The sequence below is a fragment of the Typopeltis vanoorti genome, chromosome 3 (assembly GCF_054136105.1).
Source record: "Typopeltis vanoorti isolate ZY-2024b chromosome 3, IOZ_Tvanoo_1.0, whole genome shotgun sequence".
Classification (NCBI taxonomy): Eukaryota; Metazoa; Arthropoda; class Arachnida; order Uropygi; family Thelyphonidae; genus Typopeltis; species Typopeltis vanoorti.
In genome coordinates, this window is record NC_143551.1 from 140,292,241 (window position 1) to 140,317,909 (window position 25,669).

The window sequence follows — 25,669 nt, forward strand, 5'->3', positions numbered from 1 at the left end:
TAACTTGCAACACCACAGTAAACTGTATTCTAGGGTGCTGGTTGTTGAGATGGTTCAAGAATTCTTGGAGGGAATCGGCACCATAACTAGTTGTGCATTCAAAATAAAAATAAAATCTTGAAAATAGCTTTTTCTATATTATCATCCCTCGGTTTTAGAAGTCATTTAAATTTACGTTTCTTATATATATAATTGTCACATAATTGTACACTAACTTATATTTACTGTATACTTAGCTTCTCTTCATTCTTTTGGATTTTTATGAGATAGACCTATTTACTTAATTCAGCGATATGACCATTTGTTCATTTTTATCCCATTATGATATGACAAATATTTTTCTTTCACAGAGTCAAACAATGATAATAATATGTGTCTATTTCTCGAAACCATTCTGAAATGCGTTCAGAAAAAAAACAAAAAACGAATGCTTTTCAAAATCGTTCACAGCCAACATATACTAGTATAATACAAATGGAACAGTGGAACATATATAGCTGTGAGGAGTTTATAAATATATAGTTTCAAAATAATATTTTGAAACTATATATTACAGGCACTAATGGATTACAGGTTTCTAATTTTTTTTACAGAAAGGTTGGACATATACAGCACGAATGCCGAGGGTGGTTCAAGTTCGAAAAATCCGGGTTTTAAAGCTTCCAAATATAACACTCTCCTCTCACAACAACCCAGCTTCATAAACGTCTCTGTTACAGTTGGATTGCTTCTTCCTATCCAAGGTGAGTCGCTATACACTTGCCCCTCAGATCAGCACACAGGTCATACTAACTGGTATTTAGTCAGCAGTATACCAGCTCGGTATCCTCGGTAAGTATACCAGCTCGAGTCTTACGTGAAGCGGCAAGGGAATTATTATTATTATTATTATGTGACACCTCTAGGGAGTTCACAGACTCATCGAGGGATTGTCAGTGCCCTTGACCATATTGTTTATCTATGTCTCAGCTCTGGGTTAGTCCTGAGGGGGGGGGGGTAACCCAGAGCTGAGGCCCAAAGACTGCTTTAGCAAATTACCGATAGATCAGCATATCAGGAGTCGTTGTCAAAGTATTGGAGAAATTGATCAAGAGCAAAATACTGGAATGGATAGACGGAAATAGGATACTGTATGGGGGTCAGCATGGTTTTGTGAAGGGTAGATCATGCCTCAGTAACTTACGTTTTATAATACAGTGGTGGTTGAATTGGATAAGGGTAATGGGTTTACAGTGATACTGCTGGGCTTTGCAAAGGCATTTGACAGGATACCACATGGAATCCTAATTAGTAAACTGCAGACATGGGGATGGATATAGGGTTGGTGAGATGGATAAGAGGATGGTTGATGGAGAGATATCAGAGAGTAGTTCATTCAGGAGTAGTAGAGTCCATTGCTATTTAATTTGTTCATTAGCATGGACAAATTAAATAGCAATTTAACATGATATAGGAAAGGATCTGAGAAGAACTGTTCAGTTGGGATAAGGAGAATGGATGCCAGTTTAATGTAGAAAATTATAAGGTTATGCATTTTGAGTTGAAAAGATTATCAATAGTATACCAAATTGGTGGAACCGTACTCCAGGAAATTAATGAAGAGAGAGACTTTGGTGTGTTTAACTCCCTATCCACCAAAGTGGATAGGGAGTTAAAGTTTAGGGGGCACATAGCAAAAGTGGCTAAAGCAGCTCATCGAATCACTTGGTTATAGATGAATACTTTGACGAGCAAAGACAAGCAGGTTATTGTTCCTCTTTATCTAGTCGTGATAAGACTCCATCTTGACTACTGTGTGCAGACTTGAACGACAGGATTTCTTGGTAATGGGGAAGAGGTAGAAAGGATTCAGAGGCGAGTGGGTTACAGAAACTGGTTGATAGGCGGAAAAGGGTTTATATGATTGAGACATTCAAATTACTGAGGGGTTTATAGAAGACTAATTCAGAGGAAATTTTTCAGGACAGATGTTGTGGTGGGAGAACTAGGGGGGACATCCATGGAAACTGGGCAAGAGTATAGTTAGCAATGGTGTTAGAACTAGATTTTTACTTGGAAATTGGTGAATGAGTGGAATTGGTTTCCAGAGTCTATTGTGGGTGCCATGACTGTGAACAGGGCTGTCACTCACATGGTGAATGAGTAGAATTGGTTGCCAGAGTCTGTTGTGGGTGCCATGACTGTAAACAGGGCTGCCACTCACATTTTTCGAAATTCCCCAGATTAGACCTCACCATTTCCTCGGATTAGGGAAAAATTCCCCAGATAGTAATACCTAGGGCTCGGATTTTTAGGTCGTAAAAAAGTGCAAAATATGCGTCCAAGTATACACTAAAAACATTTAAAACATCAGAAATATGCTCTTAAATATGCAAAAAACTCAAACTATATACTTAAATATGCCTTTATTAATTTATAATTCTGCATGGTTTAATTAAAACATTACACATAAATTAAAAACATAATATAAAATACAAAAAATTGACATTTAAATAGTTACCTACTAACTGACCAGAAAAATGACTTAAAAATTTGCTCATTTTTTTTTATTAATTCCTTCTTTCTCTTTTCCTGTAACAAAGTATACTTTCACTTAAAAAAATGTATAAGTTTATATTATAATTGTATAATTTAATAATTAGACAATTCATTTTACCTTTTACCTGTTTAAATTTTACAATTTCTCCTCTTTTTTTTTTTTTTATTAATTCTCTCTTTCTCTTTCCATGTGACGAAGTATACTTTCATTTAAAAAAAATGATAAGTTTATATTATACGAAGAATATATGCTTAACTTACTTTAATTGACATTTTCTCTCTCTTCTTCTTCTTCTTCGCCAATATCTTCTAGTAATTGATCACATTCTCTTTGCTGCTTTGCGGTATTAAGTCGATTTTTATATCTATTATGAACTGTGTGACTTTCCAATTCCTTGATTAATGTTTTCGGTGGCTCCCAAGAAGTACACGTTGTATTTTGTCTCGCTAAGCACTGCTTTACTAGGATTCTGTCTCTCACAGTTTCTATTTGTAAAATTAGGGTAATTTTGTTTTTATAAAATTCACGTGTGAGAAAATTCGCTCCACACATGCAGATGAATGCGGCAGATAGTAAGATTTGTCATAAAATATGACAGTAAACCATATTTATTATTATTCATGCCATCTTTTATGTCAGTCAATGAATGCCAATATCGAGGAATGCCAATATCTTTAGGAATTGGTAGATCTGATGCTACGAGACGATAACTTCTCCACTCATCATCTATTTGATTTAACCTAATATCATCACCAAGTGAGGGGAATTGAGCAAAAAGAGGAATGATGGTAGATGATGACTGGCTAGGGTCACTAGCAACTTTTGGGTACAAGATTCGTAATTTTGCAACAATGTTGTCTTCTTCGAAGACAAATCTTTTCTTTATTTGCGAACTATGTTCCACAAGAACCTTTAAACAATCATTTTTAAATCTCAACAAAATAGAGTTATCTTCGAAAGGGTTTCTAATTAAGTGCGCCATTGCTCTACCACCGAAGTAAATATCATTGACATTTTTATAGTTGTTTTGGTTTCTTGGATTAATTTCTGATAATTTAGCTGTTCTTAAAATCTCATCTTTAATGAAGCAACTAAGTAAATTGAGATATTCTGTTGATATATTTAGGAATAGTTGGTGTAACCTGAAATGCTCTGATTGAAAATCTATGTTAAGTGTGTTTACTTTTTCAAGAATATACTGAAGGAAAAAAGCATTGGTCTGGTTCCAAGGTCAGTAAGTGTATCATAATTTTTTTTGGCATTGTCAATTTTATCTGTCCTTGATTCATTTTGAAAGTATAGAACTAATGCATCATACTGTTCTAAAATAGTTGATACCACTTTTTCCCTCGACAGTCACCTGGTTTGAGCAAGTTTGGGAATTTTATGTGTAGCTATATCAGCAGCTTTTTGAATGAGTACAAAATCTCTTTGCCGCTTATCACTGCGGGAGAAGTAGGAGGTTAAATCCTTTAGAAAAGCTTCTAAGTATGCGGGTAAAACACTGACTGCATGACTAGCGCATAGAGCAAATGAATGACAAACGCAACCCATTACAAAAACAGATGGGACATCATCTTTCAACAGTTTCTGAAATCCACTGTTAACGCCAATCACGGAGGAACAGTTATCACTATCAAACTCAATGATATTGCTAAGGTGAATGCCATGATCCAGTAGAAGAGTTTTGACAGCACTGTAAAGACTTTTAGCACTTCCGTTCTCTACACATACTATGTCTAGTAATGCATCAGCTACATCTTTTTTATCTGTATCAAAATACCGTACAACAACAGCCAAGATTTGAATGATGGAGATATCTGTAATCTCATCTATTATAATTGAAAATTTTTGATTCTTGCATATTTCGGTAAGTTGAGACTTCTCATGGAATGATATTCCATCCTGAATAACATAAGAAAGTTTAGTTTTCTTCATTGCCAACTTTCCAGCAATTTGGCTATCCGGAAATGCGCGTTTACACATCGTTACAAAATGATCAACATGAGAAAATGGAACGTTATGCTCAGAAAAGAAGCTAGCAATTATTAACTCACTCCTAGCTAATTGTTTATCCTCTGTTGACGCTTTCTTATTAAGAAATTGAGTAATAACAGTTGTCGACTTAGCAGACCGATAATTACTTTTATGTTTGGCTGAATCTTTATGCTTTATTAGCGCAGATTTCTTTGCGTTTTTAAATGTAATATTACAACACTTACAGTAACTGGTATCTTTGCCGTTCACGTCTTGCTGCAGCCAATCTTTTAATTCAGGATATTTTAACCAATCTTCTTTAAATGCTTGAGAATACCACTTCTATTTTTTCTTTGATGGCTCCATATGGTTAGATTGGAAGTACCATAAATATGAAAATAATTAAAAATATTGATAATTTAAGCAATTTGTCAAACACTGTACAAGCACAAGGATCTCTACGATAACACTGCAAGAGGTTGAGCTATATGTATGTAACGATGTAAAACCTGTGTGATAAGAAAAGGAAAACAAAACCAGAACAGAGCAAAAACGGTTTATTTATCAGATTTATCAAAAAAAAAAAAAATCGTGAATATAATAGTAAAATATGACAAAAATATTAAAATTCAAACTTCTGTTCAAATTTCTCAAGATTTTGGGAATTTTTTTATTAAAAATCCCTAGATCCCTAGGTAGCGGCTAAATTCCCTAGATCTTGAAAAAAATCCCAAGGAGTGGCAGCCCTGACTGTGAATGAGTTCAAAGAAAAGTATGATAGATACTGTGTAAATGCTGAATTGAGGGCCCTCCCTCTATGAGCCTAAGGATTCCTTGAAGTTTCCCGTAATAATAATAATAATAATAATAATTATTATTATTATTATTATTAACACACTACCGAATTATCATTGTTGCACAGTAAACAATACAGTGACTAGTGAAAGACTAGTAACTAATGTGAAAAATGAAGATGTAAAGTGAAAGACTAGTGAAAGAAACAGTTACTAAAGACATCCACAGAAGTGGCAAGTGTATGCTTGATACAGTGTATACCAACTCATAGAGTATGTGTTCTAAAGCCCATACTGGAGCACAGTATTCAGTTAAATAAAAGGAAATAACGTAATTGTTCTTAATCAGTTGCTCCCATAACACCAACGACGTTAATGGTGCTGTTTCAATTCAGCTTCTCTCATACTGCTATTCTTTTGATTTTTTTTTTTTTTATGGCTTCCACCCACGAAAGATTTCTATAAACCTATAATACATTCATACATTCGTGAGTGAGCTAAGGATTTTCTTTTTCATTTTTATTAATTATATATATATGTGAAAAGTTTTTTACCTTGGGGATAATATATATTAAGAATACCAAGTAATTTTATAAACTTGTTTTTTTTACTCCTTCTCCCAAGTAAGCAAAACAGTTAAGTTTGGAAAGATTATCTAAAATTAAAAAGCAGTCAAGGGGGATTCTCACTTCCCAGTTTAAAATGTTTATTTTACGCAAATACTCTTAAAACCATACGGAAGGCTTTAAAGTCAAACCATATTTCAGGCAACTTAATTAAATACTTCCTAGGACATTTCCTTCCATACTTCGGTTGTGCCTAAATGGTATTATTCACTTAGTAAACACATCAAAAAATTTAAAACAGAGGGAATAGATATATTAAAATGAAAATCACAAGCAGTATACTGGGAATTTTTCCAGCTTTCCATATCTGATAAGCCAAATTTAGATACAAATATGGAAATCCTATTCCAAAACATCAGGAATAGCTGGCGACAGCCGTTTCACAGGGATTTAGCATGGCGAATAGCCTACGGACAACTCTCCCTGTGAAACTGATCAAGTGCCGCTATAGACCAAGTCTGTGCGACTCCTTCTGTGACGTCTGTCAGAGCGTTGAAATGGTAGGACACTTCTTTTACTTTTGTCTCCCCGCCCAACGTGTCTGGCAAAGACTAAGTACAGTGTTGGGAATCCCGATGCTGCCAGTGGAGGAGGTCGTACATCTGCAATTCCCCCCTCCGGTCAGAAAAATCCAAAAATTCATAGTTTTTCTGATCAACGCGATCAAGTATCACATCTGGAAAGTGCGGGAAAAGTCCCAGATACGGGACGAAAGCCTAATCTACGCAAGAGTCGTAAGCGGGCTCTATTTCTATCTGTCACAGTTTCTAGCCCAAGAAAGGCATCTCCTAGGAGATTATAAATTTGTAAACAAATGGTGCAAACCACCCATAATATGTTTCCTTATACAGAGGCAAATAAAACCCTGTCTCTTCCTATATGGTAATCCACAGGTCTTACAATTCAACAAACAGGAGGGGGTCGGCCTGAGAACCCGAGAAGCGAAGGCTTACGTTGAGGCGGTGCGGCTCCTCGTGAAGGTTCTTCCCCCAAAATCTCCGTTCTCAAGTTCCCCCCCCTCAGTCGCCCTTCAAAACAATGGATCCCTTTAATTCGGCACTAAGCTAATCAGTTAAGTTCCAAAATGCAATCCTATATAATTTAAGTTTAAAATGTTTTCAGTTTTTCTTTCTTGTAGGAACAGAAGACATCCACAGACACCTGGTTTAATTTAATTTAATTTAAGTCACGTTTTTTTTTTTTTATATAGAACAATAGGTGTTAAGAGATGACATCTTCAGACACCTGGTTTAATCTAGTTTAAGCTATGGGGTAAAGTAAAGTACTTTTAAAGTTTTTTTTCAGAACAGGTGAGGAGAGATGACATGTACGGACCGTTTAGCTACAACCTCTTGGTTACATAGCTAAACAGGTTGACTGAGGCCTCTTTATTATCTCTTGCTATCATACTCTACCTTTCGTTCTCTTCCCCTCTTACTACCATCAGCACTCTTTATACTTCAAAGGCCGATGATGAGAGACATGAACTCCCATTCTTACTCACTGAGGAGACCTCAAAAAAGGTTGAAACCGGTCTGGATAGTGACCCCCCCCACCCATAATGTATAACAGTATACATCTCTTAGTGAGATGTGTTTTACATTATGGGAAATACTAAGAATAGTGATCAGAGCTTTACCCACCTTTATTAGACTTGAACTACGTTCAGGCGTAAACGTAACTGTTTTGCTTATATATATATTCTATATATCCTAATTCAGACAACAGCATTCATGTAAGGGTTTTATAATACCCTTACATGAATGTAAGATGGCGGTTGTTTTCCGTACTTGCGCTTTGATACCTCCAATCATCGATAACTCAAGCTGAGCTTTCAAGGATGGATAAAGGCAGAGATCGGATTTCTAAAGAGTTCATTAAAGCTAAAAGAGCTGTGCCTACACCCTTTAAAATAAAAGGCACTAGAGGAAGATTTTTTTTTTTTTAGAAATGTCTATTGTTATCGGAGGGTGGGGGTACTTCCCCCCGCAGCCCATTAAAACACCTATAGTGACTAACGAACATCTGCTCAAAATTCAACTTACATCTTATATATTTCCTAAAGAGCATAACTTGCAGACCTTCAAATTACTGTTTGATCTTTCTCCTCCACTTTTTGTCCATTCGTGATACAATACGTAGGTTGAACAATCTTTAATGTGTGAAATTACTATTATAAATAATTTAAGAAATTAAAATTAGTTATCCAGAGCGATATTAACTCAGAAGTAAAATATTGTGACGTAATCAAGTCTCAAGCTCAATATGAATTATTTAAAACCGAAGTTATAGTCCCGTAGCTCAGTTATCGACGATCCTCCTTTGACTGGAAAGACCTGGGTTCAAATCTCGTCTAGGACATGAAGAATATTTATATGGACGTTAACTGAAAATGAATTCTTGAATTATTCTGTTTCACGGGAAGGTAGCAGGATTTTAATAAAAAACTGGGAAATCAGTAAGAATGCGTGCGCATACACACCCACACTTACCCAGATGCTCACTAGCGCGCGATTGCAATTTGATGCTGTGAGTGCAAGTAGCATGAATGAATTCAAGAACAAGTATGACAGCTGGTGCGTGTAGTATGTGGGTTCCCTTGAAAAGTTCCTGATTCCCTGGAGGTCTTTCTTAATAATAATATAAATTATTTTTATATATTGTAAAGAATTTTTCTATGTATTTGGAAAAGAAACACACACAGGAACGTTTAAAATAATCTTCAGATTTTTATATAATTATTTGCGAGTGTCGTTCATCTTGGTGTCTTTTCTTCTATATTTATCTTTAATACACTGTATTTTTTGTAGTACCTCAAACTTTATCCGTCTGAAGTCCAGACTGGTAAATCTTGGAAATTTGTTGTGGTGGCTTATGTAGCTGAACTCACATACTTTTCAGAAGAATACTGTATGTCGTTTTTAATATTGTTTTTATTCACGCATAAACTCGTGAAAATCATTGCACTGAAGCAAATGGAATCAGTCAGTGTCAAAATAAGAACAGTGGCTTTCGTAATCTCAAAAGGAATGGAATGTTTTCATTATAAAAGTGTTGGAAGACTACAGGAAAGAAAGAAAGGAAAAAAAGTCTAATATTTTAATTAAAAAATAAATCCATATACGACTTATATATAAGTTATCAAAATATAACAAAATATACTCTTTATTTCTGCAACAGTTGCTTGTTTTATGAATGTTATATGAAAATACTTTATCCTCGATGTTGGATATTAAAAAACGGGATATGTTGGCGTTCCGAACGCATATCTGGCGACGCTGGGACACTTTTTGTGAAACCGGGACTGAGGGGGCACACCTATACTAGAAGGATATGTAGTGATTTCTGTTATCTACTTTCTGCTATACAGCACAGCCATAGTAATCATTGTGGGTAGCACAGAATCCTTTATTTGGGACTTGCGTTTAGTTCTGGTATGAGAGGAATATCTATAAAGGCTTTTTAACTGAAGATGGGCTATTTGATTCATAGGCGGTGGTAGTTTTTTTTCTTTTTTTTCTGGAATCTCAGGTTTTCATCCACTGACATGCCAACCAACCAGAAAACACACACACACACACACACACACACACACACACACACACACACACACACACACACACACACACACACACACACACACACACACACACACACACACACACACACACACACACACACACACACACACACACAAATTTCCTTTTATAATAGTAGCATTTATAATCTGAAAGCGTAATCTGAATTGATTCAGAGATTATGCTTAAACTTAACAAAAAGGCTGATTTCTAAAACAGAGAGTATGAGCTGTTTGTGAAAATAAAATAAAATATGTTCTCTGATGATATTACGCTCTAATACTCTTTATTTTATATGATTATCGCTCTGAATATATGCATCATACAGTGTTTTACAGTTTTATATACACTAAATATCTTCTGCTAACTAAGAATTGGCTTCCCTCATAGCGTTGACCCAAGTAGGAAATTACCGATCATTATAGTAAAATACCCAATTACAATAAATTATAATTATATTGCTCGGTATTTGAAATATATGATCATTTTAAAATACTTTACGTCATATAAAAATATTATATGACATAAAGTAAATTCCTTTTGCTGACTAAAGACAAAAGCTTTCATGCGCTGTCTTATTTTGGTAGTTGGGATTAGTGAAAAATTCAAACTTTGTAGTAATGGCATAGATCTTCTTGATAATCATATGTATCACATTTCTTCGAAAGGAATATTCCGGGATGCCTTAGCAACAGTCCTAGCAACCGCGTATGTGATAGCATGGAATGATGTGTGACGTCATCTTGAACATAAGGATGGGTGTGGTCAAAATTAGAACTACATTCGAGGTGCTATCTCGAGCAGTTGTATGTCATCCACGCCCACAGGAACGTAGCATCACGATTCAATCCAGCACATGGGGAACAAGGTTGTAACATTTACGGAGGAGCAGCTGGAAGATTATCAGGTAAAGCGGAAAATTAATAATTCTGAAAATCACGAAATTTTAAATTAGAAGTAGAGCTGGAATATATATATATATATATATATATATATATATATATATATATATAGAGAGAGAGAGAGAGAGCTATGTTAAAAAATACAAATAATAAAGATGATACTTTGTTTTAACGATAATTTCAGATAATATCATTTTTTAAAAAAGTCTGCTAGTAAATCCTGCATATGTAAGTTTTTATTTTGTCATTAGCTTTGTTTCAATTTCAGAAGCTCTTTGAATTACTGCTCAAACTTATGATTCACCAACTCTAGGACATTTTGAGGCCTGCAAAATGTTCTCCTCTTCCTACTCCTCTCTTTGAAAATTATCAAAGAGCTTCTATCCAGTCTCACGCTATGTGAAAAATCTATCGCGCAAACTCAATCAGAATTCAATCACACGAAGTGGAAAATCGGCGTTTTCAGAGGATACTTGATAGAGTCACACAAAGTATTTGGAATGATTGGTTCGAAATCTTGGGGGTCAGGATAATTGCACGGACTCACTTGAAAGAGTCATGCATCTCAGATTTTCTGTCAATTAGAGATCGAAATGATGCGAATCCTAAATTATGAAGTGTTTAAAAGAAGGTTAAAATAACATTGTATAAGTTTCAGTGATCATTTCCTACGTGTATCATAAAATAAAAGTCAGTGAAAAAATCGAAAAAAAAAATCATTGGTTGGTGAACAAAATTTGGGTGTCCATTTATGAGGCCTAATTTGTACTTTAAATTAAACTTGCCGGGAAATTATATTCTTGTTTAATCTTTGCCCAAGTGTAAGCAAACAAAGTTTGCGTATTAAATATTATACCAAACTTTGTTTGCTTACACTTGGGTAAAAATATGATTTCTTGGCAAATTTAATTTAATTTGCAACCAACTAAAAAAAAAAAAAGCTTCTATTTCTATTACGATGATACTTCTACTAAAAGCAGTTGGATTTTAGTTATTTTGCTTTCTCTATGAGTTGCTATGCAGTTCTAGCAAGTATTTAAGCCTTTTACATAAGTATTCGTAAATGCAATCTAATTAACAAACCGGAACACCAGAACATCGGAAATAATTATTTAATGGAACGCCTACAGGATCAGATTTCTAATACCATTTATCCTCAATCTCGCATATTGAGCGAAATATGTAGGATCCTCAAAGAAAGGACTCTATTTAGTTTTTTATTTACTATTATTTATTGTCTTGAAATGGCGCCCCTCCTGATCAGGCGCCTTTGTGCGGGACACAACCTGCATGCCAGCACGGGGCGGCCCTGCTTCTGTTATGTAATAATTGGCGAATGAAATAACACTGTTTTCAAAATTCTTGAAAACTAACTACCATGAATAAAATTTCATGTATAAAATAGTATTTGCTAAAGCAGATATACAGCGTTTTGGATAAAAAGTAGGTTGGAAAATCCCTGCAGAATGAATTCGTAATATCGATTCCTGTAGTAATTATACCCGTGTTAATGTGAAATGTTGCACATTGTCACTAAAATTGTAAATAAATTCAATATATAATTACATTAAAATTATTGGGACATAAATAGTAATATGAAATAAATTTAATTACATCATATTTTGATTAGGAGAAGAAAGTAGTTTTGACTAATAATTTATGGCTGATAATTTGATTATTATTAATTCCAAGCTTCTTCAAAGTAACAGAAAAAATCATAGCATTATTATAAAACAGCTGTAATTCTGAATACTAATTACTTGTTTTCTATTTCAGGATTGTACATTTTTTACGAGAAAAGAAATTTTGAGGTAAGTTCGTTTGCTAAAATATAACACACACACATTTTTACAGATTCTTTTCTTCAGATCTCTTTAAGTTAGTGGCAGGGGAGGAGAGGAATACAAGCCTGATCAAACTCTTGCGATTGTCTTTGTACTAGCGAGTGTGTGTGGGGGGGGGGGGGGTGCGCGCGCGCGCTAAGGTTGGAAAGAAAATACACCATCAGAACTTATGATTAGGCAAAATGCTACCATAGAACACCTGGGTGCATAGTGCTGATAACTGCTTCTATGATTAATACAAACACTCATTTAAACACCGCAACATGTGGAGTATGGACAGACGTGAAGTAATGTGCGAAAGGAAAACAAGCCTATGGATAAAAATCTGGGTTGCTAGAGTACAGATTGCTCGTGATTGCTGGCAAGGTAAGGGGAAGCATGTAGGAACTAGAACTTGGTGATATAGGCCGTACTATGGCTACTGACATTTCGATAAGTTTGGGTTTATTATTATTATATGACACCTTCAAGGAATCCAACGCATCACTTCGAAGAGCACTCTATACCCACACAATCCACTGTTCTTCATTGCTTAAACATCCATGTGCATATCGCATCTACACGGCATGCCGCTCTCTCCATGTATGGCGAAGAGCGGCACGCCACCTGCCGCCCACGAATAGTATTTCATCTCTTAATTGCATGTTTTCTCGATTTGCCTGTATATGGGATGAAATCAGAGTTTTCGGTAGAAACAATGATATTTATAACTCGTGTCAAGCTGCATTCTGCCCTTTCCAAAAGCTCTCTTCATTTTTAAGTTCTCGAAAGGATGAACTTTCTTCTTTGGCATTCCATTCTTGGTTCATCAGGTCCCCTGCACCTGTGGTTTATTTAACTTTGGAAAAATCAGGAAGATCTGCAGAAGGAACATAAAATTCACACCATTTACCATGAGATGGAACAGTCTTGACTTGCACCAACAGCAGAACATGCCAAGGTTTCAAGAAAAACTAAAAAGGATGATTCTTTACGGAAAGATGGAATCAGGAAAACCATGAAGTGTTTACATCATCGTGCTAATCCAAAATGATCCGAACGGACTGCGTTTATACCTATTGTGGAAAGTAGTACTGTTTAACTTTACTCATCGTTATTTATTTACTCTTTTTTTTTTTGCTATAACACTTCGCTATCAGTTTACGGATTTCATTATAATCAGACTGCTGCTTCTTTTTCAAATCTCATGAGTTTATATCTCTTGTAATCTTGCTATCGTAATCATGTAAAATTGTAATCGTGCTCTCTCTCTCTCTCTCTCTCTCTCTTATATATATATATATATATATATATATATATATATATATATATATATATATACATATACACACACATACTTGGATACTTGGGCTTAGTCCATCTTTCATACCGAAGACTAGCGATACGCTGAGTGATATTTTATGGTTAAAACGGTATTTATGGGTTAGAAACGCGTAATTATTAATATTTTAATGATTTATAACATCCTCCCAGAACCTTGTCCATTATTGTGATAAGGTTCGTTCCCTTGACTCTTATTGAATCAGAACTATCGCAGCATAGCGGTCATCGACGTTAAATTGCTAGTGGACCAGATCTTCTGTAGAAGATTTCTATTATTATTTCATGTATGCGAGCTTTTTTTTTTTTTTTTGTTTGTTTGTTTTAATATTTTTATCTTTGTTTACAGAGATATAAAACAAACTTTTTATGCTACTGCATTTCATTTGCATAAAATACGATTAAATATATCTATTTAGTAAAACTGAGTTTCACCTTTTTTTAATGGAGGCAACTTTCATGAGCACACCCATACAATTAATCAAGGCATACTGTTCACATTTTTATTGGTAGTCAAATTCAATTAGTTGAAATTTGCATTACTTAGATGGATATTCAAAACTTTAATTTTAGGCAGTGGCATAGCTAGGTGAGGGCGAAGGGGACGGTCCGCTCCGGGCGGCACTGAACTTTTTCAGTTAATTCCAAAATACACTCTCAAGAACTCAGTTTGTAATTTTCCTCACAATTGCTAGTTGTGAGAGGAGTTTTTCTAAATAAAAATTGATTAAGAATTACCTACATTACTATGAAATAGACTTCGCCAATATCATCGACGATTTTGCGAACAGAAAAGCAAGAAAAATAACATTTTAGAATGTTGGAATTAAAGTTTTACTTCAAAAACAAACATAGTGTTTTAATTAATTTCCGTATACGTCGTTTTGACTTTCTGTAGTAATTTTTGTGTGTATTGAGAGGGGCGGCAAACTCAGGGGCCGCCCCGGATGGCAAAAGCTCTAGCTAAGCCACTGGTTTTAGGGACTTTATATGTTTACTTTCTCTTTCCTCAGACACTGAATTTTAAGGATGTCGGATTGATAGCGATGTTCTCACAAACAGTTGCTCACTAGTTCACGTCCCTTCACACAACTGTTTATAACCTCAGATTTTCTAATGTAAGCTCAAAATTCAAGGAGCATGTGATATTCAGGCACACATGCTGGGCGGCAATATATGAATTTTAAGTACTACTATGAATGTTTAAGTTGTATTAATTTCTAAATGCATTCAGTGTCCATAGTTATGCAAATCGCTAAAATTTCTTAGCTGTCCAAATGAACTATCTCTCCCCCCCCCACCTTTTTTTTTTTTTTAAATTGATAAATAGCTTATCGAACATGCACACATGTTCTCCGCTCCCTTCAGCAGACCCTTGATTTCTATACTTACGAAGACACGAAAGACTCGTATATCACGCTGTTTGCGAACGATTTCCTTTGTGCTTAGCCGATGCAGGTGGTCGGAAAGCTTAATTATGCACGCTGTATCACATTTGCATAATATCTAAAACAATCAACTATTTCATCATGTCCGATTAATTCATTTTTTCAGTTCACAAAATTTCATTCCACCTGTGCATTCTTTGCGTTTCTCCTTTTTCATTCATCGTAATACTCGAGATGTTAATCCACATTGTAAACATTTTCAATCAATATACACAGCCACATTGATTTATAAATAATGAACACAATGATGCGAAGTTTAGCACACGTTTCGCTGGACCTACAACAGAAAAATGAGGCCCAATTTTAAAGTTCTTGTTTCGCCGTTTCGGGAATTTCTATTTCTAGAATCTATCCAGTTCATTTGGTACTTTCAGCTGAAATAATAAGAAATGCCACTTTAAATTCAACAGCTCGAAGAAAGAAAAAAAAAAGATTTGGGGAGAGGGGAAATTTGAGAATGAGTCATAGGATATCTCCCTTTTTTTCCTTATCTTTCTAAAATATGCTTTAACCAAAATAATGTTTTCTCTTCCAATATTGTATCATATTTCAGTGTTTAAGAGATTTTAAAAGGAATTGTTACGAGGAGCCGAGTTCCGAGCAGCTGGCTTTTACTATGGCGACCAATAGTTAGTCTTATCATCAGAAGACAGGTTTCTCTCTAGACACACGGACAATTGTGTGGCACTTTCCAGGTGTCAAAACAGACAACGAGTTAATAATATGCGGTGAGCACGAAAGGCTTAAAAATATAAGATCGTGATTAGATCGATCTGGGTAGGCACTATTCTAAGTGAGATTACATTCATCTCGGGAATTTTCCAGAAAAACAAAACAAAAAAAAAAAAAAAAGCTAATTCTCTGAATTTCCGGAAATGGTGAACAAATTAAAGGTAAAATATTATATTTCTTTCATTATAATTAAGTTCGGTTGCAAATTAAAAAAGAAACTTCATAAATATAAATAATTTTAACCTGTTATCACAAGAACTTTTATCTTAAAATATTTAACAATACAAAGAATAATAAAATAAAATAAAATTCATTATAAAAACAATTTTATTCTTTTATAACAATAAATAAAGATCGACTAACTTGGGAACTGGTTAGAAAAAGTCTAGAAAAAATTCCTCTAGTTGGCGACTTCTTCTGGGGCCTATGGAAGCAAACGCTATTTACACTGGGCTATACAGACTTTGTCCTTTTATCTGAACTTTTTTTTTCTTTTTTTTAAGAAAAATCAACTAGCGTCTCTTATTCCCTTATAGGAAGCAGACAAGGCCTTTTTTAACCCTGTCTAGCTTTTGGAGACTGATTCTCTGTTCAATCTCCACCGGTAGCCAATCAGAGATAGCTGGTCCAAGATTATCACTATAAGTGGCATAAAGGATTAAACTAAACACTTGGATAAAGGATTAAACTAAATATATAATTTATAATCTAACCAAGCGGGAAAAAATTTCCAACATCATTCTCTAATCCAGAGTAATTTATGAATAAGGGGTGACACCTTTTGGCAACTCGTATAGGTAAATATGACTTCTGCATTGCTTCAATTGCTTGGTATCAGGGTGTCGCTAGTGAGTCTTCACTGATACGGTTGTGAACTTTCTTCTCTGTAGAACGTGGTAATTAAATATGATGGTTTTGAAGTGTAGCTGCTAGATTAACTAGCAGAGACGCGTTTATTTAAAGTCATTAAATTGCGGACTATACTGAATCTAAGAACATCAGCAAAGGTAAGTGGACGGTAATTGCAACGAGGGCGATTCGTTAGGCCTAACAGCCGATAGAATCGCCATTGTTAGCATATCTATTCCAGATACATTTACTTGCGTTTATACGCAAACTGTCAATAATGAATGTGTCAGATTTGGACGCCCTCACAGATTCGCTGGACGAAGAGCCAGCGCTCATACTTGTAAATAAACTTCAAAGGAAATTTAAGCTCAAATGGCCATCAAACTTGATAGATCCTGATACAATTATAGACTCTCTAGATAAAGGATTGGCTTTCAGCTTCATAAAGAAACTCCTTAAGAAGTTCGAGCGTGAATGGCCCGGCTTCCTGAATCTTTACTCTTCACCTGAGACTGACGATGATCCAAATGAAGACACTCCTCAAATGGAGGAAAATTTAAATCCAGTCACCTCTGAATCTACTCATTCAGATCAAGGAGAGAAGCACGTGCGTAAAAAACGCAAAACTCTCGCCTCGGAGTCAGCAAACGAAAATGGCATGGATGAAGATGCCCCCAACATAGATTCCTCTGCCTCCACCAATGAAAAGGTGCCTCCAGTCATTCTTAGGGAAAAACAGAGATGGACAGCCCTAAGAACCACCATGGCCAACCTGCAAATAAATTACTCCACTGCCAAGAACATAGAGGAGGGCATCAAAATTCAGCCCACTACAGTGTCTGACTATAGAAATCTAACCAAGGAGTTGGACACAAGAGGTATACAATACCATACATTCACACTTACCTCGGAGAAAAATCTTAAAGTGGTACTCCGAGGAGTATCTGAAGACATTGAAACAGCTGAAATAGCTGCTGACCTCAACATGCAAGATCTGCCTCCCATCAAAGTCAGTAGAATGTATAGATCTAACAAGACCCCTATGCCTCTAGTATTGGTAGAAATACACAACATCTATAAAGATATTTACAATTTGAAGACAATCTGTGGACTCAAGATCTCACCAGAGCCACTTAGGAAGAGGGCCTCTTCTGGGCAATGCCATAGATGCCAAAAATTTGGTCATGCCCAGAAGTTGTGCAAAGCCCAATACAGATGTCTGAAATGTGGTGACACCCACCCCACATATACCTGCTCCAAGCCAAAAACCACACCGGCTAAGTGTGCTAATTGTGGTGGCCCCCACCCTGCAAATTACAGAGGATGTATATGCCACCCAAAAAACAGACAAACTGAGTTAATCAGTCAGTCTAGCTCACTGACAGAAACGAAAGCCCCAGAAGCCCAAGTTCATCAGGCTCCTATTAGCTTGAACAAGATGACAGGTGTTCAACCACCATCAACTGAGCCCTCTAAGAAAATAAATCTTCAACACCAAACAAGAACATATGCTGATGTGGCCCGCCCCAAAAAAGCAATCCATGACCAGAATATGACAAATCCACATTCAAATATAACAGCCATCATCACCTCTTCTCTTGTAAATATGTTACAGGATTTCAGTAACGCAAATCCATCACTGAGCACTACAAAAAGTTTCTTGCAGCAAACACAGCTCATTTTATCTGCACTCTCCAATGCATAGGAAAAAATTTACCCCAGATTCTCTAATGATTATCTCATGGAATGCCAACGGCCTTAAAAATAAAATACTAGAAGTACAGGAATTCAATGACAGATATAATCCGGATATATTATTAATTAATGAAACTCACCTGAGACCTGCTGACAATCCTAAATTCAAAGGATATCAGCTCTACAGGAATGATAGACTGGATTACAGAGGCGGTGGCACCGCCATCCTCATCAAAAATCACATCAATCATCATTCTGTAGCCATTCCTACAACCACCAATCTCGAACTTACAGGTATCAATGTCATCACAAACTCTATCGGAAACATAAAAATATATTCTGCTTATAACCCACCATCAAAAACATTGCTGACCACAGATCTGGATGCTATCCTCGGCATTAAACTGCCGGTTATTATTGCAGGAGATTCTAATGCAAAACATCACGCCTGGAGCAGTAGGTCTATAAATAGGAATGGCCGCATCCTCTATAACTACACAAGCTCAAATTGCGCAACTGTGGCTGGTCCCTCAGTGCCAACTCACCACAGTCCTACTGGCTCATCCGACGTCTTGGATATAGCTGTCCTTCAGAATGTTAACCTACAGTACTCCCTGGAATCATTGAATGAGTTATCATCAGACCACAATCCTATTCTGCTCCAACTGGGTTATCAGAGGGATCTTCCCCATTCGCCTCATACCTTCATTCCCTGGGAAAAACTATCCAAAATGCTTCCAAACTACATTGATCCCATCCCTCATATTAATTCCAAGGAAGAAATTGATTCTGCAGTCAATAAACTTACTGATCAAATCAACACAGCCATAGCATCTATCACCTCAAATTCAGTTGCCTTCAAGCCTAAACGACTACCAGATGACATAATGAACTTAATCAGGGAGAAAAATAAAGAAAGAAAAAGATACCACAACACCAGAGCACCCCAAGACAAGAAATATCTCAACAAAATGAACAGTGCAGTGAGAGATGCACTTAAAGTCCATAGAAACAAACTATGGGAAGATAAATTAGCCTCCATATCACCTGGTGATCAATCCGTTTGGAAGTTCCTGAGAAACATCAAAAACAAAAACAAATCTCTTCCTCCTCTCAAATCTGACCTGAACATTGTTTACACATATGCAGAAAAAGCCGAAACTAAGCTAAAAATTTAGAAAAACAGTGTAGCCCTTCATACAATAATCTAAATTTCAATCATATTTACAAAGTCCACCGCCACGTCAGACACGTGTTAAAACGGCCTGATACCTGTACTAGCCAACTCACACCTATTTCCCCAGCTGAAATTTATGACATTATAAAGAATTTAAAGAATAAAAAAGCTCCAGGGCCTGACGGCATCTCCAACAAAGTTATTAAACTGCTACCCCGAAAGGCCATCGTATATCTCACAACAATAATAAATGCTATGTTCAGGTTTAAGTACTTCCCCTCTGCATGGAAGTTGGCAGACGTAGTTCCTATATACAAACCAGGCAAGGATCCTCAGCAGCCTCAAAGTTATCGTCCCATAAGTCTGATATCTAATCTGGGCAAAATAGCAGAAAAAGCTATCCTTTCCAGAATTCAACTTTCAGTAAAAAAATTAAACATCCTTCCTTCAGAACAGTTTGGTTTTCGCCAATTTCACAGTACCACCCAACAAATTCACAGACTAATAGAATTCATTATCACAAGTTATAATTGGCATCAATACACCGGGGCAGTTTTTCTTGATTTAGAGAAGGCATTTGACAAGTTATGGCACTTTGGACTACTATACAAGTTGATTTTAGCTGGCATTCCATCAGATCTAGTTCAAATTATAAAGTCATTTCTTAGTGACAGACGAATGCAAGTCAAACTAAATGATATATTATCTACCCAACGACGCATCTTGGCAGGAGTTCCTCAAGGGTCCCTTCTGGCACCGATACTTTTCACGATTTACATGGCGGACATTCCGCACAATCCAATGTCATCCATCATTGCCCTATACGCAGACGACACAGCTATACTAGCCAGATCTATTAAACCTCACCTTGTCACGAAGAAACTGCAAGAAAATCTGCAGAGATTAGAGCACTGGTTCTCGGAATGGAGACTGCAAGTAAACCCTCAGAAGAGTATTGCCATGCTCTTCACTAAAAACTCAATACTCCCCAAAGATGATATCTTCCTATTTAATACCAAGATTCCCTGGAAAGCAGAAGCCAAATATCTGGGTGTACTGCTGGACAGAAAACTAACTTTCAGTTCACATATAAAAGCCTCATGTTCAAAAGCCTCAAGAGTCATTGCACAGCTTTACCCTCTTATCAATAGGAATAGCAAGCTGGATACCAAAATAAAACTGCTCCTTTATCAACTATTGATTCGACCCATTATCACTTACGCATCCCCAGCCTGGAGTCACACCTCAAGTACAAATATCCTCAAACTACAGAAAGTGCAAAACAAATGTCTCCGCATGATATTAAACGCACCATGGTACGTCAGAAATGTCCAACTTCACCGGGATACAAATATTCCCTACATCTATTCTTTCCTGCAGTCTTCAGCAGTGAAGTTCTTCTCAGTATCCTCTTCACATCCAAATGAATTAGTGCAACAAGCAGCAAATTATGATGAAACAGACTTCTCAAAATATAGGAGACCGAAGGCCATCCTACTTCCAAATGAAGATCTCTGAATCGCACCCACTCAGGCAGAGCTCTTAGCTCATAAACTTTTCCTCACACAGTAATCCTTATCAGATAGCAGGGAATAAAAAAGCATTTTGCTTCGCCCTTATAGTCAGCAACGTCTTGCTTGCTTGGTATCACCTCTTGGTCTGGCTCTCACTGAAGAGACCTCAATAAAGGTCGAAACCGGTCTGGGTAGTGACCCTTCCCATAATGCATAGCATTATACATGTCCGCAAGGACATGTGCTTTACATTATTATGGGATACTGAGGCAAGTGATGTGAAGTTTGAACCACCTTTGCCACGAGTTGCCCAAGTCCTGAAGATACTTCAGGCGCAAACTTTGTTTGCTTACACTTGGATAAAGGATTAAACTAAATATATAATTTATATATGCAAATTAAAATAATGATTGCTTATTTAGTAAAGTGGAAAAGTAAGTCAGGATTAACAGCACAGTTTTCATATTTCACCCTAGCATTTAAATACCATCAGCCCAACTGAAATAGCATTTCTACTTTCACTTTTCCTCTATATTCGATTTTTTTTCTTTTTTTCATTTTCTTAGCAAATCCCAATTTTTGTTGACTTAGTTCATCGAATACACAATTTTTCTGTACATTGTGGTAAAGTAGGTGGGTTAAGGTTTTTGTTTTCTATTTTTATCAATTTTTACATTTTTAACATAGCCCAGAAACCTCGCTCTAGAGATCAAACAAAGAACTTTTTTCAGGCAGCTTCAGGCTTCCAAAGATTAAGGCGATGTTATTAATCCAGCTAATATAAATAAATAAACCTTATAAATAAACCTTATAAATAAACTCAAGGAGTTCTAAAAACCTTGTTCACACCAGGCTTGTGGAATTTAAATTCACGACCTGTTGCGTGGAGAGGCGGGCATTCTAACCACTCGGCCAACCATGTGATGAAAAGCCTGCTGTACGAAGTGTTTTAATACAACCAGCAATCTCTCTCTCTCTCTCTCTCTTTCTCTCTGTCAATCTGTGCAACGTTAGGCTATACAGTGCCACAGCGAAGAATGATTGCACGTTCTTACTTTGTATGCTATCGTCCAATGTATTGCAATCTATCTCTCTCTTAATATACAGAAGCTTATCAAAATAATGGCGAATTTTTTTATTAATAAGCCGTAGGCTTACCTCGGGCTGTTATAACACCATGAATTAGACGTGGGATAGACTGATACAAGACATGTACATATGATAATGGAATTTGGGACCATACTTCCTGCAAAATATGTCCCAACTGTGCCAGTGATGTTGCAGGCGGAAAATGTGATCGAACTTTGGAAAACCGATTGGAGACAATGCTGTCCCTTTTTATACCTTGTCATAATCTTCGATATTGTGGCTCATGATATACCTACAATTTCTGCCGTTTGGGTTATGGCAGCTCCTGCAAGCCACACTCTAATGATCATACCTTTTTGAAGGTCACTAAGACTGACATTTTGCACACTAACTGCACAACAGCTAATTCAACATCTATTGTGGTATTGCTGTGTGATAGCCAGTATCATAAAAAGGTATAATAAAAAAACAAATATATGTGATAGCCAGTATCATAAAAAGGTATAATAAAAAAAACAAATATATATAATAAAAAGCCGCACTCCAATAATCATAACTCCAAAAAAAAAAGGTAGGATCATTGGAGTGTGGCATGCAGGAGCTGCCATAACCAAAACGGCAGAAATCGTAGGTGTATCACCAGCCACAATATCGAAGACTATGACAAGGTATGGAGACAGACAAGGCGTTGTCTCCAGTCGGTTCTCCTAGGTTCGATCACATTTTCCGCCTGCAACATCAATAGCACATATTTGCAGTTGAGACATATTTTGCAGGAAGAAGTCTTAAATTCCATTATTTGTTTTAATAAAGAAATACTGTGAGTAGGCATATTTAAGTAGATTATAAGACCGGAATAAACTTACGTAAAATATTATTTTATTACTATCATTTTCGCTTAAGTGTCAAAGGCATCTTCAATATATGTAAAAAACTAATCGAACAATAACTGACAATTTCAAAAGGCACCACCTAAGTAGCTAATGTAAGATAACTAAAAAAAGGTGTGTGTAGTTCAGTGGAAGTGGCGCTTGAGTCCTCTGCGCTTGGCCGCTTGAAGTGAGACCTAGGTTCTAGTCTAGTCGCCGACTGAAGGAACTTTTTCTAAGCCAATCTTCGACCGGTTCCCGAGTTAGTTGATCTCTGGCATGGGCAAGCGGGTTTTTCCTCCCGTAAACTCAAGAAAATCGACTATAGTACCCACATTATTTCAGACAGTAACATATCTTGTTAGGGTTAGGTACCAAGAGATGGCAGCACTTGTTTGCCAGCCTCTTCATCGGTGACTGCTGAAATTAGTGATAGACATGGGCCAGCTATCTCTGATTGGCTACCGGCGGAGATTGAACTGCCCACTCAGTCTCCAAAAGCTACATAGGATATAAAGGCCTCGCCTACTCCCTATAAGGGAATAAAAAGGTGTTAGCTGGTTTTTTTAACCCATTAAAATAATAATATCTTATTATTATTATTACTGTCGAGGTAATAATATGCGCTGTCGAGAATTATTCTACATTTAACCGCTATCATATTGAGGATAAGGTGGTTAACCCTATACCTCCCAATGTGTCCTGATCTCTATAAGTTAGGAGAGTGAAGTAAAGTTTCAAATGACCTTTTTTATTTCAAACGTGGTTTCCAGATGAACCACTCACTTATAAAGAATCACTGAACATAATTATCCCATTTTATGGGAATAACTTTGTAATAACTTACTCTGTAGTCGTCAAATGCTATTATTATCGTTATTTTTTTTTTCTGTTTTTCTTTCTTTCTCTATTTTTTTTTTTTTTAGAGTTCAGCAGCGTTTCCGGGAACTAGATCCTAGCAATGTACCTCGAGAAATGACAGGAGATGAAGCTCATACAGTAGCAGTGCCATTGGAAAAGGTGGAAAAAATGGCTGAGCTGAAGGTCAGTTCTCATTAACATTACCTTAAGGAGGGAAAATACTTGAATATATGTTTATAATATACTGTATGTATCTGTAAAAAGCAATTTTTTTAAAACTTTTAAAGAAGCATTTTCTCATGCAATTAATGAGTTTTAAGTGTCACGTGTACCTATTCATCCAAATAAGATATTGAACTCTCTTAAAACATCCTTAACTTTTAGAAATCATTTGCCTATTAAATGTATTATTATTATTATTATTATTATTATTCGTGACACCTCCAAGGAGTTCGAAGACTCATCGCGGGAGGACACCTACTGTACAACTCTCCGTCTCCACCACCACCGAACCTCTACTACCAATCAACTACATCAGCGCCATCTACTGCTCACCACAACTACAACAAGTACTTTTTGTCTGTAAATTGCGTGTGTTCTGAAGGGCCGATTTATCTGTATGCGGGATGAAAAACCCGAGTTTACAGTAGAAAAAACCCTGCTACACCCTCCAACGAGATCGGATAACTCACCTTCAATTGAAAAAGTCCATATAAAGATTCCTTCCGTCACGACGGGAATCGAACGCAGGCTTTTTCCAATCGAAGGGCGCAATGTACCATCGTTCTTCCAATTGCGCTATGGAGGAGCTAACTTTCTAGATCCACCAATTGGATACATTCGCATGTCTACTTTGTGTATATGGGGATAATCCGTAGATTCAGGAAGGGTAACCACATATACACTCTGATCAAAAATATCCGGACATCCAAGTAGTGGATATGGTTATATATATTACATACATGACTCATACAGGTATAAAAGGATGCACATGGTCTTGCAATCTTTATATACAAACATTAACGATAAAACAGGCAGTACTGAAAAGCTCAGCGACTTTCAAAGAATGGCAATAATCATAGGATGCCATGCCACAACTCGCTTCGGGAAATTTCTGTTCTGCTGCAGCTGCCTCAATCAACTGTGAGTGATGCATTATGAAGTGGAAACACCCAGGAGCAACAACAGCACATCAGCGACCTGGTAGGTAAGATGAAATCGTAGAACGAGACCGAAATGTGCTGAAGCGCGTGGCGCGAAAATCACCTGTCCTTTCAGTTGAAACACTCGCTACTGAGTTCCAAATTGCTTCTGCACACAACACCAGCTGTGTCGCTGGTGCTGCACACAACACCAGCAAGCGCGACACTAAGCATCGGGTGGAGTGGTGTAAAGCCTAACGTTATTGAACACTGGAGGAATTCCACTGCTTACAAATGGCACCATTTTGCACTCCGAAGGAGTTCTACTTAGTGTCACATGGTGAACTGCGATTCATCACTCTGGGATTGGCAGATGCCAGGAGAAAGCCACCCGAATGTGTTTCGTCAGCTATCAAGTTTTTTGGAGGAGGCATCGTGGTATGGAACTGTTTTTCATAGTTGGGGCTGGGTCCCTAGTTTCAATGATATGGAACCTTAACGTTAAAGTATAATAACATTCTAAACCAAATTTATGTCAGAAAGTCGATGAAGGCAATTTCCTGGAATAACACGACAATGGCCTCATTCATAAAGCAGGTCTTTTCAGGAATGGCTTGATGAGATGGATGTTGAAGAACTTGACTAGCCTGCACAAAGCCCTGATCGCAAACCTTGTGAAAAATACACCTGTTGAATGAACTGGAATACTGATT

At 36.6% G+C, this 25,669-nt stretch overlaps 2 protein-coding genes across 2 annotated transcripts in view; one reads left to right on the forward strand and one right to left on the reverse strand.

The window, feature by feature from the left end:
* Positions 1-3,895: 3,895 nt before the first annotated feature.
* LOC150108609 (uncharacterized) lies at positions 3,896-4,525 on the reverse strand. The gene has a single exon (XM_090390491.1). The coding sequence runs from the start codon at positions 4,523-4,525 to the stop codon at positions 3,896-3,898; it is 630 nt and encodes a 209-aa protein (XP_090246617.1).
* A 5,815-nt stretch (positions 4,526-10,340) lies between these two features.
* Cib2 (Calcium and integrin binding family member 2) overlaps positions 10,341-25,669 on the forward strand; it is a 35,874-nt gene continuing 20,545 nt past the window's right edge. Inside the window, exons 1-3 of the mRNA XM_090416071.1 lie at positions 10,341-10,421; positions 12,193-12,227; positions 23,880-23,997. Coding sequence (XP_090272197.1) covers positions 10,371-10,421; positions 12,193-12,227; positions 23,880-23,997 — 204 coding nt within the window. The 5' untranslated portion in view covers positions 10,341-10,370. The remainder of the gene's footprint in view (positions 10,422-12,192; positions 12,228-23,879; positions 23,998-25,669) is intronic.